Source organism: Mixophyes fleayi, chromosome 4 (assembly GCF_038048845.1).
Source record: "Mixophyes fleayi isolate aMixFle1 chromosome 4, aMixFle1.hap1, whole genome shotgun sequence".
Classification (NCBI taxonomy): domain Eukaryota; kingdom Metazoa; phylum Chordata; class Amphibia; order Anura; family Limnodynastidae; genus Mixophyes; species Mixophyes fleayi.
In genome coordinates, this window is record NC_134405.1 from 248,895,626 (window position 1) to 248,916,300 (window position 20,675).

Genomic DNA, 20,675 nt, shown 5'->3' on the forward strand with positions numbered 1-20,675 from the left:
GACACAAAATATATTGAAAGCAAAAGGTTCCACACATGTGGCTCATTCATTAATTAAGCAAATAAGATCCCAACATGGAAAGGGTCATGTATAAGAATCGAGGCCTACACTGGTTGCCTATAATTATGGCTAGCATGGCTATAAGAGGAGACCTCAGTGACTTTGAAAGAGGGGTGATTGTTGGGATGTGTTTGATAGGAGCATAAGTTAACAAGACTGCTTAACTTGCTAAAGTTTCACAAACTGGTGTCTAAGGTGATGTCCGCATGAAACTTTGAAGGTAAACTTCAGTAAAGGGCAGCAATGGGTTTATGTCATGAACCTCTCAGTCAAGCGTTTATGGAATATTCTGGAATGACTCCTGAGTATGTTTTCCTTTTGCAGAATTCCAAACATTGGTAGACTCCATAACATATGGCCAACAGGTAGTATTAGTCTCTTAGTTGGATGCTTGGTTACAACATGTAACGGTTTCCATATTTTGTTTACTACATGAATGCATTTATAGACAGCTGAGCTACATGTCTAAGCACTTCACTAGAGATCTCAGATGACCTTGTAGCACTACAATGTAGTTTAGGGACTTGAGTTGGCCATGTATCTTAAGATTTTAGTGTTTGTGAAAGACTATTTTGTTGTGCATGTGTACTCTGAAAATGACTAATCAGATATAACAATGATACTACAATCGATATGTCTATTATCAGGCATGTTAGTAAATGTGGGCAAAAGATAACCACAATCGGCCTGGGTGATAACACTGACAGGCACAGTGGCGCCGGCAATTATCTGACCCGATTTTACATTTGTAATTAAGTATATCACTCTATAGTCTTTTCATGGAAATGGCATCTGTGTTCTTTGATAATACTTCTCACTATATTATAACACTCTGCAACTTCTATGCCTTAAAGGGTTAAATCATGGGGCATCTACAAGCCTGCAAATGAAAGACACATGAGCTGTGCCGTTTTCTTTAGGATGATGGCCAGTGATGATATAATGCTGAAAAACTTCTCCTCGCTATGGGATTTAAGTAGAACAAAACTGCTTGATTACATGATGTCATCTGGCAATGCTGTGTGGACTTAATTTGCAACTCTTCAGTTTTTGAGCTCTAAGTCCTGTGACCTGTTGCCTGACTTTTGAGGACAGTGTGTAAAGAGTGTCCTGATGGCAAATTCATGCATTAATTGTTGCGCCGGCTAGCTGGTGGGTACAGGCAAACAATAGCAGAGGACATCACCGGATACACGTGTGTTTAACACAGTCACATGTGGGCAGATTCTAGTGCAGTGCAAATAAAACTGGGACCAGGCCATTTCAATTTGAACACAAAAAACTATAAACGTAACTCCTTTTCCTTCAGAAATTCTAATGGTTACAAATGGTATATATTTAAACGCCTTCTACTCCTGCACATTTTCTTCAGCAGATGTTATTTATATCTCCTCTCATCACACTCCTACTTATAAACTCACAACATACAAACCAGTGCTGCTGGGAGCAGTAGTTCCACAGACTACAGGTGTATCACACAGGCTCTTCAAAATACTTCATCTCATACAGTGGCAGTCATGCAGATGGACAATTACAGATCCTCAGGACCTCCATCCAACTCTCCAGGGGCTCCTCTGCCATGCAGTCACCAACCTCCATACCAGCCACACTTCCCAATTAGCTGCGCTGCATCAACCTCACAGTATGGAGTTCTTTCCAGGGGGGGGGGGGGCTACTACTTGTGGTACCTGATAGAAGGAGCTTTCAGACTCGATCTGCCTTTCTCCCTGTGGTGCCAACCTGTGTGTGCTTTATTGGCATTGTTTCTGGGGTACTCCTGCAGGTGAGGATCCCCTCTGCTGTGTCTCTTTGCACAGGCCTTTATAACTTCTGAGATTCTCTTGCCCTCATATCCACACTGACCCTCATGACACTGGCACTTGCTTTCGATTTTTTTAGGGCACCCCCAAGCTATGGTGAACCCACTCTGGTGGCTCCAAATAATGGGTCTGAAAACTCCTTTAATGGGGTCAAAAATTGGGCCTTCTGTGGCATCTGCCACGCACCCCCTCTTGTTCTGATGAGGCTTGAACTGATAGGGTTCATTACACCCTTTTCTCCCTCTACAGGGGCTATTACAAATTGTTCCTCACAATGTTGATGCACAACCCTTTCCCAAATGCCAGAGGAACCTCTGTACCTCATCCTCTCCTGTCCCTTGCAATATGGACACCACCCAAAATCGCGTGGAAACCAGAGTCTTTATAGACTCTGGTCCCCCACGTAAGGCTCCTATAGCCATCGCTGACGCTTTTGCGCTGTGCGGTTAAGGATTAGCAGTTGTTGCTAAAATTCTTTTTACATTTTGAAAAATAGGGTATGTCTACTTATAGCCCCACTCTCCTTATAAAAGCCAATTTCCATTGCTTGGGAATCCCACTATTTACTTGATGCAATTGCTGGACTGGACCATGTAGTAGAGTACTTAAGATCCATGATAGGCAGCAGCTAATTAGGTCAATTAAAAGCTCTCAAAGATTTGAACATTTATTGTTGATTAGTAATTACATCAGGGCTGCATCCAAAGTTGGTCCTTTGTAATATATTTGAAACCCAATTCAAAATGCTGCAACAGTATTTTTTTTTTTTTTTTAGGAGAACAGACTGAAGAATACTTTTGAGTTGGATAACATAAGTCTTAAGGGACTACAAATAGCCCCTCTGGGATAATTTGGCTATTGTGCCCGGTATAACACAATATCACCACTATGTTCATCATCCGATTTAAATGTTCTCCGATTCATTGCACACATCTCAGCACTGCATGCTTAAATTGCCTCCCTCCTTCAAATCTTTAGCACTGGAAACTGTTCTCTCTAACCTCTGAGAGTTGGGTAGTGGAAGTGATTCCAAATTAAATCCTACATGGTAAATCTATTATTTAGTATAGAGTGGGTCAACTACTTTATTGTTTTATGCAGACGATTGCAAACACTGAATTGTTTAAGTTTACTTCTTGATTACTTTTTTAAGGCTGGAATTATTCATTATTGAACCTTTGTACATGCAAGATGAAGAATACAGATTTAGGTTCTGAAAATCACTGATTGAGAAGTTTAAATTCTGATATTAACTCTGTTAGTTTTATGCAGTCAATGAGACTTGATAGATCTGCACAGTTAGTAAAGGCATTTGGCTGCCTGCAGATATATGTCTGCTCTTGGTTTCCTGCCAATCTATTTCCACTCCATTGCCCCCGATTAAGTGAATTATCGTCCATGTAAAGGAGGGGGGGTGTGGATATTGAATAAACATTTCCGTTTGCAACTGTACTGTTTACAGTCATCTTAAAACAAAAGGTATTGCTATGCTCACAGCTACTTTATAGTTGTCTCACAAAAACAGATAATGAAATATTTGCGCAAAGACGTAAAAATTGCTTGTTTTAACACTGATTTTTTTTATTTTTTTCTACATTACTTATTTCAAAGTGCTATTTGGCACTAAAACATAGCAAACAATAGGAAGCTATTTGCTGATATTATTTAAGTGCATTTATACCTTAGGGAGAGTTATTTACCAACATTGATTAATCAGTCAACTATTCAAACAGAGCCACTGTTTGACAGCAAATATGCATCTAGAAAGGCAGAGCCATTAATCCAATTTGCCTGCAGCCACTTCGACCTTTTATTATATTTTAGCATTCCAAGGGGTAAATGTATTAAGCTCCGGGTTCTTCAACACCCGCGAGTTCGGCGTCTTTGGCGTTTAAATTTAAAGCGTCGATGCCTTGTAGAGGGAAACTTTCCTTTACAAGGCAGCGCCGCTTTAAATTTCAACACCGAAGACGCCGAACTCGCGGGTGTTGAAGAACCCGGAGCTTAATACATTTACCCCCAAATCATAGACTAGTGACTGCTATGTAAAACACATGGGATTAAATCCTCCATCCTCTGGTTCTGTGGGTTATTGTTAGCCAATAGGGGTGACCAGCACAGTGGCCTAGTGGTTAGCACTTCTGCCTCACAGCACTGGGGTCATGAGTTTGATTCCCGACCATGGCCTTATCTGTGCGGAGTTTGTATGTTGTCCCTGTGTTTGCGTGGGTTTCTTCCGGGTGTTCCGGTTTCCCACACTCCAAAAACATACTGGTAGGTTAATTGGCTGCTATCAAAATTGAACCCAGTCTCTCCCTTTAGACTGTAATGGGGGCAGGGACTGATGTGAATGAGTTCTCTGTACAGCGCTCGGAATTAGTGGCGCTATATAAATAAATGATGATGACTATGTTCTGTTTTAAGAATGAATACTATAGAAATATATAGATAGATATATATTTTCATATGACATATCATCCTCAATCTATGTGATTTTTTTTTTTTGCAATTTGGTTGAAAGATCTTTGTTGGCTGCTGACCTAAGTCTGCATGTTTGTGATTGGCTGAATATGATTGTGCTACATGCAGCCAGACTTTTTCTACAGTTTAGCCAGTTGAGACTGTTTGCGGGGGTAGCTCTAGTTCTGTTGGATCACTGATTGTTCTTTTTCTTTCTTCTCTTTATACAGGTGTATATTATTAAGATCACCTGGTCAAATGGCACCACTGAGGTCATCTACCGAAGATACAGCAAGTTCTTTGACCTGCAGGTGAGAAATGGACAGGGACTAGAGTTAATAATGATTAATCCTGACTAAACCTGAAAATTGACTGTTAAGTTGCTAGTAGCAAAATATGGTCAGTAGCTAATCAAGTCGTTGCTCTATTAAGGTGAGACATGCATATTCTTTACTTTTAGTGTTATGCAAATAATAGCAAGTCGAACAACCAGCCATAGGTTACCAAGTATCGAAGTGATGGTTAGAATGAGCATTGAAGGGATTGAACAAACTGATCACATTACTTTTCCACTTTAATCATTAATGTAAACAAGCTCCACCTCCCTCGAAAAAAAATAAATACTTACGTCTTGTTTTATAATTATTATACTTTGCAATTATTGCAAATTTTTTATGGCTATTATTGGTCTGGCATTCCGTTTAAGTTGAATAATCTTGAGTAAGTCATCATTTGTTATATAGAGAGTATGCAATTCTCCCTGGGAGAGTGACAGATCAAAAAAAAAAGGAAAAGATTATTAAGGTGTAATTTACTGACTGTATGATGTGACAATGCATCTGCAAATGTATGCATTTGTAGCACATAGATGGGATTACTAAAAATGTATTCTCCTGACAAAAGCTGTTTGGCTTTATATGAATGTATATAGATGACAACACCATCACTGCATTTGCCTTTCAATGACAGCCTTTGAGTCCAACAGTTGCACAGAGCACTAATACTGAATATTATGGAACTCGTTTATGAAGAGCATTCCGAGTGCACCGCATAAACGTTGAACCTGGATGGTTTTTCTGGCACTTAGAGGTGTATCCTATCCTCCACTCTCAATGCATGCAACCTATATGTTGCATTTGGTGTTAAGTCTTTCCACATAGGTGCACTGTGTAAAAGTGTAAATATCTCCTTCATTAAATAAAATATTTAAGGTTTTCTCCTAAATTGCCACTCAGTTTAGCCTCATTTATGGCTTGAATTATGAGCATGAGGAACATTAGGGGGTAAATGTATTAATGCTGCGGCTTTTGCAAGTGGCCGATATTCGGTGACTTTTTGGGCAAATTTAAAACAGCAACGTCTTTAAAGGCAAGTTTTAAATTTGCCCTGTGTAAAAGGGTTATATATTCTAGGGGTATTGGGTTTTTAATCTCCCTAATAGTCTGGCAAATGTTTGGATGACCATTTAATAACGTTATTTATGACTATTACCGTCAACCAACTCCTTGCAAGGGTAATTCTGATTCAACCTAAGAAATATGATTCTTATTTTCCCTTAAATCCACAGGACCAATATTCATATAAGAACTTATGCTTATCTCTTCAAGAAAAAACACACACAAGATATAGCTTCATTTAAAATGTGTTGTATTATTAATTAACATTCTAACTGTAAAACTTATGTATATATTATAAAACAGTATAAAAGTGTAACAGTATTTTACACAAACTCAACAGATTTCATTTACTCTTCTAACATAGGTGCTATAGCATGGTTTTCCGTACAATACATTACATTTGTTGCCTGTTTTATAGATATACAAGTCATTGTGTTTGTGTTTTGACCAACTATTGTGTAGTGTAAGGGCAGTTGTGTTGTCTAAGACTGTGTGTGTGTCAAGCTTTATATATTCTTCCAAGGAAGCTGCTAGATGGCAGCCATTTTAAAAGTATGGTAGCTTCTAGATCACCTTGCTGCCATATTAACTTTTTCAATTCCGCCAGCAATAAAACGCATTATTTCAAAGTTTTTCATTGCAAACTACAAATCCAATTATTTCCTATGCATCAAAGTCCTGATCTCAGCCACACTCTTCAACAAACAGCATAGCAGGCTTTCCAATTCCATCTAAATCACAATCTCAGTAATATAACAAACAGTATACCATCTACACATTTTCTTTACTTTCCCATGAAATACTTTTCCAAAACAACCATTCTATCTAACAAACTATGCACTACCATTTCCATGCACTTACTATACATTTACACTAAACTGCATTAAACAAACTATAACCACACACTTACATTATGCAGCATTTGAATTTCCATTAGCCTTTTCCAAGAACTGAAATAGCTCACAATATTTAAATGGCCAACTTCATAAAATGCTTTGCTACAAGTTACAAGCACTTGTTGGCCACATGTGCTTGTAATGGCCTAATTGACTACCAATGAACAAGACCCAGTTCTTAAACTTCTCGTAGAATACTTGTAAGTCCGCCACAAATATTTATTTTACACAAAAGGCATCTATATAGTGAGGGCCAGCAAGGCATATTACACAAAATAACTTTTGCAACCAACACAAATGGTACCATGACCAAAACTTCACTAACTCTATTTTATCTGACATCAGACCATTCCATTCAAATAAACTAACAAATCAAACAGTTACACATTATCATAAGCTTTTTCCTTTAAATCAGACAGCTCACATACAGTATAACCACAACAATTCCATTCAAATACACTTAACGCAAGCTCCCATAAACACATATACACTTACACATACCATACATTTACACATTTTAACTATATTCCATTCAGTCCATTCAAAACTCCATTATAGCATTCATTTTCACATACTAACCAGCTCTAAATTGGCTTCCGGGCCACCTCATATATACAGACCTCCATCTCATTAAGCTTGCAGTCTCCATCAGCTAAGTCCTCTCACCTTGGGAGCAGGGCAGAAAAAGAACCTTTCTGCTTGTTACAGTATCAAAAAAAACCTTTCTTCTGGGCGGAGTTTACCTTTCCACAGGAAATAGATCACAACCTTTCATATGTTAATCAGAGCAGATACTCAAGACTTACAGAAGCATTCACAAACTTATATTTCTAGTGGGGGAAAAAGAGTTTTGTTGAGAGCAACTTCTCTGGTTCAAGAATGGCAAAATTCTGATTATACATTATAAAAGGAAATGTAAAATAGATTATAAATACTCTTCTTCACCCTGCAAATTCGCCAAGTATCCGCAACTTGCAAAAACTGCTGCATAATACATTTACCCCCAGGACTCTCTTTATTAAATGGGGCGGATTTCTGCGTCTGAATCTTTTATTACAGTGGGCCTGTAAATCACAACATAGATGCATGATACATGTTCTAATAAGCATATAGGAGTGGATATGGCCATGGACCTGTCCAAAGTTGGTTTTTGCTTTCACAGCTGATGTGAATGATCTCCTGTATGCTGGTAAAGGAGAAACACGCACCTCAGCATTGACAGAAAATCCATTGCGACACCTGCTGAAATATAGCCTAGGAGATTATGGGTGAGGCCTTATAACGTCTTGCTTAAGCATTAATAGATCATTTGTAAACAGGGGAGCCCCATGGAAAAGAGGATGTGGCAGTGTAGCTTCTGCTTTTAAGCAGATGGGATCCAGATTCACATCATGCTGACTGTGCAGTCCCAGCTGGAATCACTGGTTAGGTAACTATGACTAATAAAATAAGTATCAGTACTCTGTGTGTGAGAGGATGCGATGAGCGCAAAGACTTCATCCTCTGTTACTGGGGAAAATGAACTGCAGCTGGATTGGTGATCCAGGATGTGGCGGATGTGCCGTGTATGGTTGGTTTTGCCTTTGAAGTAGGTGGCAAAGTCATAGGCTGTAAGGGAAGAAGTGGGAGGTGGTGCAGATGGGTCGAGAAGAGAGTTAACATTGGCAAAGTGGCAGTAGTTGGAAGACTGGGTAGATGTTTGAGAAGTGAAATGGCTTTGCTTAGCAAGTGAAAGGGCAGTGTTGCAAAACTAATGGACCTATAGTGTCACTGTTAGAAATAGAATTCCTGAACTGCTGAGCTTCATGGGAGAAAACCGAAGTAGTGTGCCGCAGTTGAGGTTTGCATTGCCCTGTGTGGAGGCTGCAACTACCAAGTGAGTGTTTGGTTGTAGAAAGAGACCTCCAGATGAAGGTAGTTACAGGAGTTACAGTTTTACTGAAGATGAACATTAAACAGGGTCTAGAAGGGAATGTATCTCCATTCCTTTCTTCCGCATTTTCTGATTTGAGTGACAGAGGGCCTAATTAATCTTCGAACACAATGTGAATGCAACTTGTGTTTAAAACAAATTGCACATAACTTGTTACCTGCCATTCACAGACAGACATGCACATGCGTATACTGCACTGTGTTCTATTTGCAATATTAAAGTATACAATTTTTCATAAAATGAATTTACAACTCTTAATACTATAAGCAATAATAAAAATATTTGTTTAAAAAAAAATATATATATATTTTTACATGGATCTTACATTTATTTACATGGAATACATAAATCCGGATTGTAATGTATACTGTACATAAAATGCATTTTTATAGTTTTTTATTTTATTTTTTACTTGCAGATAATAGTCATCAGTCGGCACTTACACCTCCCTGTAGCTGGTGCAAGTAATACGGCTCAAAAACACATACTTAAGAGATGCTGTGAACTTGAATCAGACAAATTTGCAGATGCTCGTCCTCCGGCACACTCTTACTGTACATTGTCAACATTAGTTCCACCCCTGTTCGTAGGTAGTTGGCATTGTCATTTGCGTGCAGACTTGAATTGCGCGTAATTGCGTTCACTGGCTTTAGTCCTGTTCTGCTGCAGAGAAATTTCACACACGATACGGCACACAAATGGTCCATTTGCGTTCGAAGTTGAACCAGTCCCAAAATGTCTTAAGAACTATTTTTAATTGTACATTGAATCAATGTTTATAAATAAACTCTTAAATGTAAAATATTACATAGGACATGTAATATTTAATGTTCTAGATAAAACTTGTAGTCATTTTACGGAGTCTCATGCTTTCTTATAGGTACTACTGTTAATGTTACTAAACTTTTTTATAGACCGTTTTGGTGTATGAACGTTCTTTCAAACTCATTTAAAAGGACAGGCAGCAAAATATGAACAAATTGTCATTTGTCTCTTTTTGTCTTCTTTTTAGATAAACTTCAAAGTTTAAAACCAATTTTCTTTAAATAAACTATAATTTGAATAGATGTTTTACTTATCTTCATTGTATAAAGTAACCGTTGTTAATTTAGCAGACACACTACACTGCCAACCTGATTTCACATACAGTAGAGAGAGACTGGTTGTCTTCTTTGTCCACATGCAATTTATGGCCTTAAACTACCTCTATATCAATCCTCTGTGGTCTGACCCCACAACATCCTGTGCTCTTAGTCACTTTGCTGTAAATGTTCCATCACACTGTGGACTTTCCAGACTTGCTGTCACATAAACGCCTTCATCAACTGAGACACATGCAGAGACAGAATGCAGGTTTTCTACTATAATTGGATTTCTCTTTCCTCTCTAGTAACCACAGCATCCGGAATATAGGTGATGTAAGTGTTTATCTACGGGGTGTGCTCTGCAGGATGGTAACACAGCTCTGTTGGATCTTTTGTTAGCCTTTACTAATAGTAGTCCCCTACTTTATTCTGCTGTCATAACTATCTTTGGGCCATGTGCATGGTTTATGTTAATGTGCTATACTCCGCCTATTCTTAAATTTTAGTATTAGGTTGAGTTTATAAAATGTTACCGTTAAATCTAGTGTCTTGCATCGCTGTGATGCCCGGGAACCCAATCTACTGGGTGTCTGAAGCCTCCACCTTTCCCCACACTGCTGTGATTCAGATACTCTGACTGTTAATTGAAGGATCACATGTCGCTAAGAAAACATTGTACAGTTTGCCAAATACTAGCGCTTTGGGTGTCTTGAAGTTGACCATAAATATGGGTGTTCCAATTGGTCATTTGTCTGTTTCAGGTCAAATTGCCAAAAAACTGCTGTGTGTTAATGAGCTTCCATAGTGACCCAAAAAGCAATCGAGTCCTAATTGTTCTTCCCACCAGAAACGATAACAATCTAATAAGTCAATGGCTATGATCTGTGTATGATAAACATGATTGTGTTGACTCCATGAGACAATCCTACTGACTGACTGCCAAACCACCAGGTTTATCCAATTTGGCCACTTACACTTGTTACCAAATTCTACTAGCTGTGAGGTTCCTAAAGTGTCAATTACTTTAGTACAAAATCAATAAGAATTATTTGTCAAACACTAGAGATAGAGATGTCAGAGATGGAAGAATGTGGCTGTGATAATAGCTGACAACTTATGTTTGAATGATAAATAGCCATCCATTACCAGGTAATGTGCGCATTATCTCTCCGTTCTATCCTCAATGGCTGCTCTTACTGTCATCCTGTTATCAGCATCTGTCCTGTCACCATAAGTACTTTGTCTTTTATTTACTGCCTACCAGCCATCCTTTATCAGCTCTCGCAGATCAGCAAGCAGATATTTATTATTGATGCTGAGTATTTAGTGCCTGCTGTAATAGACCAATATAGTTGATTGTCAACTGCATAGCAATATAGCTATGGTCAGTATTTAATATGAATATCACATTTTACAGGGTGTTAAACATATATAGTTAGCAGTATGTGGTGTTATTTGGTGACCACTGTAAGTTTTGGAATAAGTCCCGTATCTAAGGAAATGTTTTCACAATTGATGACATTGTTTACTTTGTCACTATGTTAGAAATCTAATGGCTTTAAAATTCTATATATAACTATATTTTAAAATAGCAGTACGGAAATGGATATATTAAATACAAATTACATATAATAATGTGAGTGTATATATAAGTGAGCTTGGTGATTCAGATTTCCGAAATGGCAGCCTAGCTCAGCTTTACAGGGCTTTGGATACTAATTATATCCTCAGTTTGCTGCTGAAGGATTAAACAGTTAGGAAGGGACTAGTTACAGGTCAGAGAGTCTCAGGGTCTACTTCCTTTCTGTGTTCTATTACTTGTACCACACTTCTTGCCCTGCTCTATTAACTCCCTATTGTTCTGGTAACTTTACAAGCTCTTCTGATAAGCAATTTCCTGAGCTGGGATTTCTCCTCTGTGGTTTTGTTTATTGATGTCTAAACATTAGGCTCAATAACGGATATACTCTCCATACTGCACCATTTCTAAAAGAACACTATAGTAAAATTATTGTTAGTTTGATAATTAGACCTGTGATGGTGGTATAATTAGACCTCTCCAGGACTGTTTGACAAGACCTATAAAAAACTATTTGGTTTTTAACATATCTCACAAAACCCTGATTCTATACAATATCTGTAGCCCTGTCATTTACATTCCAATACTTCATATTGCAGAGCTGCATGTGAAAATCTACACACAGCTTTTTGAAACGTGTATCTTTTTATCTTTTATTATCTAGTATCGACTTGTTATATTTTATCTCCAAAGGTCCTCCTTTTAAAACGAAGGAATCCCACAGCCATTTCCATTTGTGTAGCCATATTATTTATTCTTTACAAATATTGAATGTTACATATAGATAATGTATAGATACATTTCTTGCATCTCTTATGTTGCATGCATGTCTGCAAATGTCTCGCATAATTGTGTGTGTACTATATGGCTAAAAGTATCTGCACATCCAAACATTACATCCATATGTACTTATTGAACATCTCATTTCAAAACCAATGACATGAATATGGGTTTGATTATCCCTTTGCTGCTATAACAACCTCCACTCGTCAGGGAAGGCTTTCCACTAAATTTTGGAATATGGTAGTACAACCCATTCTACTGCTAATGTTTGACTATGGAGATTACATGGCTGTGTGGTATGATTGATTTTATGCATCTGTTAGCAATGTGTGTGGCTGAAATGGCCAAACATGTTAATTAGAAGAGATGCCCACATATGCTTGGCCATGTAGTGTGTAGGAACCTCCACCATGCTTCACTATTGCCTGCAGACACTCATTATTGTACCGCTCTTCAGCCTTTCAGCTGACAAACTCTCTTCTGTTGCAGCCAAATATTTCAAATTTTGACTCATCAGTCCAGAGCACCTGCTGCCATTTTTCTGCACCACAGTTCCTATGTTTTCGTGCATAGTTGAGTCCCTTGGCCTTGTTTCCACGTCGAAGGTTGGCATTTTGGCTGCAGTTCTTCCATGAAGACCACTTTTGGTCAGTCTTCTGAATGTAGATGGGTGTACATAGGTCCCAGTTTCTTTTTTTATAGTCCTGAGCCGAATGATGAGTGTCTGCAGGCAACAGAGAAGCATGGTGGAGGTTCCTTGCAAGTTTGGGGCTGCATTTCAGCAAATGGAGTTGGGTTTTTGTTCAGGATTAATGAGGTCCTCAATGCTGAGAAATGCAGGCAGATACTTATCTATCATGTAATACCATCAGGGAGGTTGCTGATTGGCAGCAGGGCAAGAACCCCAATGTCAGTCAATGACATTAAGACCTATCTTCATTGTAAAGAAGAACAAGGAGTCCTGAGAGTGATGATATGGCCCCTACAGAGCCCTGATCTCAACATTGAGTCTGTCTCTGATTACATGAAGAGACAGAAGGATTTGAGCCAGCCTACACCCACAGAGGATCTGTGGTTAGTTCTCTAAGATGTTTGGAACCACCTACCTGCCCAGTAGTGTGCAAGTGTACCTAGAAGAATTGATGCTGTTTTGAACGCAAAAGGTGGTCACACCAAATATTGGGTTGATATATCTCATCTGTTCATTCACTTTGCATTTTGTTAATTGATAAAAATAAACTATTAACACTTCTATTTTTGAAAAGCATTCTTTGCAGCATTTATTTCAACACCTGCCTAAAACTTTTGCACAATACTGTGTGTGTGTATCTGTATGAATGTATATGTATGTATACATGTGTGTGTATATGTGTGTGTGTGTGTGTGTGTGTGTGTAAATATATATAATATATATATAAATGTGTGTGTATATAATCTGTCAACTCTAGCAAGAGAACCAGTCCACAATATCCAATATGGCAGCTCCTCCTTCCCAAGTCCACAGCCCGTCACAGACCAACCTAAAAAATGAGATGAAAACACGAGGAGTGCTCTCATAGTGTAGTATTATTATATTTACCAATATAAAATCAAATTAAGTGCTGCATAATTGTTTATAAATACATGTGTAATACCGTAAAATAATTGTATTATATATAACAAAATAAAATCCTTACAATGGTTAATCAAAAGTTGGGCTTATCTGAATATGCTCTATAAAATCGTTATTTTCCACTCCGTCTGGTCCGAAAATTATGTCGTCAAGGGAATTGATGGGTTTTGTTACGTGGTTGCAATACAAACATGTTTGTTTATTTAAACAATGACAAGGTGTCACATAGTGAATAAAAGGATCACCTCTGCATGTGGCACTGGGCCTGTATTCCCAGGTTATACAGGTTTTTTTCAGTTAACCTTAATAAGCCTGTAATTCAGACAGTGCACAGAGTACTAGGTAGAAGTACTAGGTGAGGGTATCATATATTATGTAAAACTAGAAAAACTTTAAGTGGAATAAATGAAAATCTCACATGTCACAATTATATGAATAATAAATCAGTGGTTCATTTATTTCTAAATCAATAGTGTCTAAACAAAAACTACAAGGTGTTTGCAGAAAAGGGGCAATACATAAATTAATGTACATCAATAGACAAGTTTCTGTGATGTACAATAATGGACATCATTATCTAAATGAACACCATTCTCTAAATAAAGCATACCAGATTTAAACCAGCAAAGGTACTGTATCAAACCTCTCATTAAACCCAGCTGGAGCCAAGGAATTTAATTCCTAGTCTTCAAACCTTCAAGTGTTCTCTGAAAACCCACTTCTTCAGACAAGTTTATGATATTCCTCAACCAGCATCTTAATCTCCTTAGGTTACCCTATTACCACCCTCTACACAGCTAACACAAGACAACAACCCTCTGACAAACATTGCTGTGTGACTGATCACACAGCCCATTGAATACTTTTTACCTTTGCATTCTAGCTGGTCCAATGTGCAATATGATGTAGCACATGCCCTTGTGTTTCAAACTCCCATTGTCCCATAGATTGTAAGCTTGCGAGCACGGCCCTCTTACCTCTCTGTCTGTATGTATTACCCAGTATTGTTTTATTAATGTTTGTTCCCAATTGTAAAGCGCTGCGGGATTTACTGGCGCTATATAAATTGATGATGATGATATATCCAGAAAGATTCTCATTTGAACAATTTCAACAAGGTTACAAGCTCTTGCTCTCCATTGAATATGCTCAATACATCTTAAATGTAAGATAATCCAAAACATTTCCATGAAGTGTCTGGACAGTGGAAACATGGAGGGATCTTTTAAACACATTTCAAGGATCTCCAGTAATTCTCTCTTCTTTGAAAGGTAGGGATATTATTAACAGCAACAGCAGGAACCTGGAACAGTGTCAGAGACAGGACACACAACTGACAACTGGAACAACTTTTGACTCTCTCTGGATCACTGGGCTGGGTCTGGACTTTCTCCCAGCTCCTCTAAGCTGTTGCCGGAGTCCCTCCCTCTGCTTCTCTGTGCTGGACCTGGACAACCTCTTTTTCCATGGCAGCTTGCTCTCTAGTAGTAACTAGTTCCTCTCTGGGATTGGCAGCTCCTTCTGTTAGTCTGACAACTAGCTCTATCAATTTGGCAGCGCATCTGATTGGTAGTTTTTTGCATTAGACGGGCAGCCTTCTCTGTAAGGTTGCCAGTTTTCTCCGTTAAAGTGTAGTTTTGGAACGTTTTAATCCCTCTATGTCCATGTACCTCCTCAGAAAGCCTTATATTCATTATTTATGTAGAACTCGTCACTTCAAATGTGATGATGATTAATCTATTGAGATATTTCAGAATCCCACCAATAGCTCCATCTGCATAAACATAAAAGAAAGTGCTTATTAATGTTCATATTGTTGGTGTCTTGTTCCCATAAAACTACGCAAGATGTCTGACAGATGTCTAATAGGATGTTCTACACTTGGTTCCTCTTTCCACATTTGTTGGGGTTGTTAAAAACTTAGAAACTTGCGGAATGGTATAATGGACCTTGTCCTGACGATGGTTCAAGTGGACGTTTCTCTTCTGCCAAAGTTTTTAGTATAGAGTGTGATTTAACTTACATATTTTAAAGTAGTCTAGACCTTTTTCCAACGCTAACAACAGGCTGACAGAGTGTCTGCATTGAGAGTTATCAAGCAGAACACCTGGGGAGAACTTCTTTTAAAGACAAGTTGGGAGTGTCACCTATCCATCAAGCTAACAATGTGGGAGGAGTATAAAGTATTTAAAGCCTGAGTCGTTCATTATGCAGTGAGAACAATGCTGAATAACTTGGCCGGTGTCTAGAGAGTTGGTATCTCTTAATTTCGCATTATGGTGACAACAAAGTGTTCAGAACTTCGTGTTATCAGTTACTATGCCATCCTGACAATAAAAATAAAGCAAGAAGTCGCACATGTGTGCATCGCCAGAGGGGTTCTCGTGCCACTAATAAATATATATATATACCGGTATATAATATAATATAATGCATAAAGCTCTTAAAAGATATCCCAGCTAAAGTATAAAACCTCTCTAAAATGAATCAGTGAACACTAAGATCTTTAAGTGATCTGTGACTTCTCCTTAGGTCATCAGTTCTTTCCTCAGGTCAAAAATCTTGAAAAAGAGAATTAAAGGGGACACTTCATAATGCAACAGTTTTTTTTATTGAAAAACCACCATTCTAATTAAGATATGCACACAAAATTTAAATCAGTAGCGACTTAAAAACGTAAAAAATGCCACAGGCAGTCTGGTTAGCCCTTAGAATTCTGAGAGCATTGAAGTTCACAAGCTGCGCTGCTGCCATTCCAACACGGAATTAATTAGAAGTGCATTTTATTTAAAATGTTTCTTATATGTCCAAGTATAATATAGAAATGCATGAATGAAAGCAGGGCCTGAGACATCCTTTTGGATCCGAAACATCAGAATAATCTAACATATGAACAGCATGGAAATTTTGACACATGAGTGATTTCTTTCAAACTCTACATTAATAGCTGATACTATTGGGATAGCATCCCTGCTATAACATTGCTAAGAGAATGCCCTACTCAATTCTCCTTATTATGTTTCTTTCCTCTCTCTTATTTGCTGGCATTAACTTCCTAAAGTCCATTTCATTCTGAGGAAAGTGAGAAAGAGGAGACTGATTTGGGCAGCATCCTAGCAGTTTAAAAAAATAAAATAAAAAATCCTGGTCTGCAAATTTAAGGCTGGGAAGAGGAATGGAAAATTAGTAAAAAAGTGATATTCTGTTTTCAGCCCATTAATGACAAGAGGTGGTTTGTATCGCATTGCTTAGAACCAGTGGTTGTAATAGGGGTGTATACCATGGTATGCCATGCTGCCGCTTCTCCTACTGCCTTCATTGTGATACTGTCATATTCCATTCACTTACATCCCCATTACATTTATCATACCACCATTTCTAAATTTCCACTTCGACTACTCCTCAGAACAGTTTTCACATACATTTCCCATACAAAAATGGGGCATCTTTACTTTAAGCTTAAATCAAGCTCAGTATCTGCATTGTACTTTTACATACATGAACTAAAATATATGCAAGGCAATGCAGTTCTTACTGGAACAAAAGTAACCGGAAACCTCTCTCCCACTTTCATATGGATCACATTAATGTGTTGTGATTCTGCTGTACATTCTCTTGGAAATATGTGTTTAAATTACTGCCTTCTGATGTCTTCTATAAGTTCAGAGTGAGTTTGTTATGTTGTCTGATAAGACCGCCTTTTCAGCAGATTACATTTACACATACTGCCAGTACTGGTTTAGTGTGTCTTTATATTACTTGTGATCATGTATGTCATGAGTGTAAGCCTCTCCTAGTGTTTTCTATAATGTAATTTGCTGTAATTTTGTAAAATTTGATGTTTGCAGTCATTTTGGTGTTTTTGTATGTATGTAATTGGGGTGTTTGTTCAAACCATTTATGTATGGCACTGCGTATCCCTTGTAGCACCTTTATATGTTTTATAAATGATAGTTAATGTATATGAGCTATCAGAGATTAGCAGTGAGCCCACAAAATGATGGTGGTTCTCCCGCTTCATAACGCATGCGATGTTGGTGGTTCTCCCGCTTCGTAACGCATGTGGTGTTGGTGTTCCCGCTTCATAACGCATGTGGTGTTGGTGGTGTTCCTGCTTCGTAATGCATGTGGTGTTGGGGGTTCTCCCGCTTCGTAACGCATGTGGTGTTGGTGGTTCTCCCGCTTCGTAACACATGTGGTGTTGGTGGTGTTCCCGCTTCATAAAGCATGTGGTGTTGGTGGTGTTCCTGCTTCGTAACGCATGTGGTGTTGGTGGTTCTCCCGCTTCATAACGCATGTGGTGTTGGTGGTTCTCCTGCTTCATAACGCATGTGGTGTTGGTGGTTCTCCCGCTTCGTAACGCATGTGGTGTTGGTGTTCCCACTTCATAAAGCATGTGGTGTTGGTGGTGTTCCTGCTTCGTAACGCATGTGGTGTTGGTGGTGTTCCTGCTTCGTAACGCATGTGGTGTTGGTGTTCCCGCTTCATAACGCATGTGGTGTTGGTGGTGTTCCTGCTTCATAACGCATGTGGTGTTGGTGGTGTTCCTGCTTCATAACGCATGTGGTGTTGGTGGTTCTCCCGCTTCGTAACGCATGTGGTGTTGGTGGTTCTCCCGCTTCTTAACGCATGTGGTGTTGGTGGTGTTCCTGCTTCGTAACGCATGTGGTGTTGGTGGTGTTCTTGCTTCGTAACGCATGTGGTGTTGGTGGTTCTCCCGCTTCGTAACGCATGTGGTGTTGGTGGTGTTCCCGCTTCATAACGCATGTGGTGTTGGTGGTGTTCCTGCTTCGTAACGCATGTGGTGTTGGTGGTTCTCCCGCTTCGTAACGCATGTGGTGTTGGTGGTTCTCCCGCTTCATAACGCATGTGGTGTTGGTGGTTCTCCTGCTTCATAACGCATGAGGTGTTGGTGGTTCTCCTGCTTCGTAACGCATGAGGTGTTGGTGGTGTTCCTGCTTCGTAACGCATGTGGTGTTGGCGGTTCTCCCGCTTCGTAACGCATGTGGTGTTGGTGGTTCTCCCGCTTCGTAACGCATGTGGTGTTGGTGGTTCTCCCGCTTCGTAACGCATGTGGTGTTGGTGGTTCTCCTGCTTCATAACGCATGAGGTGTTGGTGGTTCTCCTGCTTCATAACGCATGAGGTGTTGGTGGTGTTCCCTCTTCATAATGCATGTGATGTTGATGGTGTTCCTGCTTCATAATGCATGTGGTGTTGATGGTTCTCCCACTTCGTGTGCGTTTCAGCTATAAAGCATAATTGTAATCCCTGTTTGCATGGATGTGTTATGATAGTGTCCTCTGCAACATCTAACTCGTTTTGCCCATAGGTTAAACATGTAGCTGTAGCTCAGTGTCTCTCTTCTCATAGGTTAGTGTAAGCAAACAGAACTCCAGAGAATGTCTATTGCAGGACTCAATTTATGAAGGGGTTAACGCAGGATAAATCAGAGATTTCTCCTGCATTAATCTACTTTTTGTTTGATACCCTAGTCCTCGTAGCACTTTATAAGGATTGAGATGTTAGGGATTTGCTTTTTGCTGAAAACTACTGTAATCTCAAGATGGGGCTGGCCTACTTTTCCTTATGGGATCCAGTGAAGCCAGAAAGGTTTTGCTTGATCCCCTATCAGGTCAAATCCTATGCGCATCCATGGAATACAGCTGCGCATGCGCATTTCACCTTCTGCATTCCCCAGCAGCACTAGGCTGCCAGTGAACAGTAATAGCATTATGTATCACTGTGATTTGCAGTGACACATATTAAGTGCTAGATTTACTAAGCTGCGGGTTTGAAAAAGTGGGGATGTTGCCTATAGCAACCGATCAGATTCTAGCTGTCATTTTGTAGAAGGTACTAAATAAATGAAAGCTAGAATCTGATTGGTTGCTATAGGCAACATCCCCACTTTTTCAAACCCGCAGCTTAGTAAATCTAGCCCTAAGTGTTATCGCTACATATTAATAAATAGTCCTCTTTATTCTCTGGGTCTTGCATAAAATATATTAATTACAGTATTCACCCCCCCCCCCCCCCCCCCCCCTCACCATTTTTATAAGTCAATTTTAGCTGCGCTCTGTGCTTTCCTTATCGTGCAGTCTGTATGTGCTCTGCCATAACACGCAAATTATCTCTCTGCATCTCTATCTTGTACTCTGGAACCTCTCAAGTTCTTACACCTCCATCTTTGCTCTTCACTCCAAACTTTTGACTCCTCACATCTTGCTGAACGTCTTCTGTCTTGTTTTACTCCCATTCTACTCCACCCACTTCGGAGCATCACACACTTACACCACATGGGAGCATTACAGAAGGTTAAAAAAAACATTACTGTCCCGCATCTTAATTAGTCCCCTTCTTGTATTTGTAGATAGACTACACTGGTGTTGTAAGCTATGCTACTGCTGCCTTTTTTTTGTTCTATAATTGTTTTCGAAAATGCAATATGCAAAGCATTTTAAAATATTATATAGCCTACCTACATATATAGTTTGCAAGAAATTTATTCCATAAATGCCTGGTTTTTAGTTAGACATTCTGTAATAAAGGAGTGAAATTAGACCGCACCGGAGAGAGTTCCGTCAGATTACAAAATAACCGCTTCCACTCTTTGTTTAGCATGAAGAATGGAAAGGTAATAAACATACTATTCTATTGGTATAATGTGTCGATGAAGGACTTTTAAAAAGTTTTACTTCCATTTTAGAGCAGTCTTCTACAGCAGTTTATCAGCTGCCTCCTGCATGACTCCATTGGTCCTTATGTCCATGCTCTGGGAACTCTCGTGCAGCAACATGCCTGACAACCCACAGAGACAGGCTGAGTTCCAGGATACATGTTCTCTCCGTGTAAGAGTGTCTTTGTGTCCTGTTCTGCAATGTCTAATACATATATCTGGAAATACTCTTTAAGCTTCTTGCCCCTTCTGAAAAATATGATTAATAAATGCCTTTGGTGGTTTGAAAACATCTATGTGGCTTAATGTGAAAATAACAGGCTATCTATGTTTAGCATTTAATTGTTTTAGATCCCTTTAAACATAACTTGTG

General features: G+C 39.0%; 1 protein-coding gene across 2 annotated transcripts in view; it reads left to right on the forward strand.

Moving 5' to 3' along the window:
- SH3PXD2B (SH3 and PX domains 2B) overlaps positions 1–20,675 on the forward strand; it is a 146,796-nt gene that overhangs the window by 36,920 nt on the left and 89,201 nt on the right. For both annotated transcript variants that reach the window (XM_075209626.1, XM_075209627.1), the window contains exon 2: positions 4,571–4,651. In XM_075209626.1, coding sequence (XP_075065727.1) covers positions 4,571–4,651 — 81 coding nt within the window. The remainder of the gene's footprint in view (positions 1–4,570; positions 4,652–20,675) is intronic.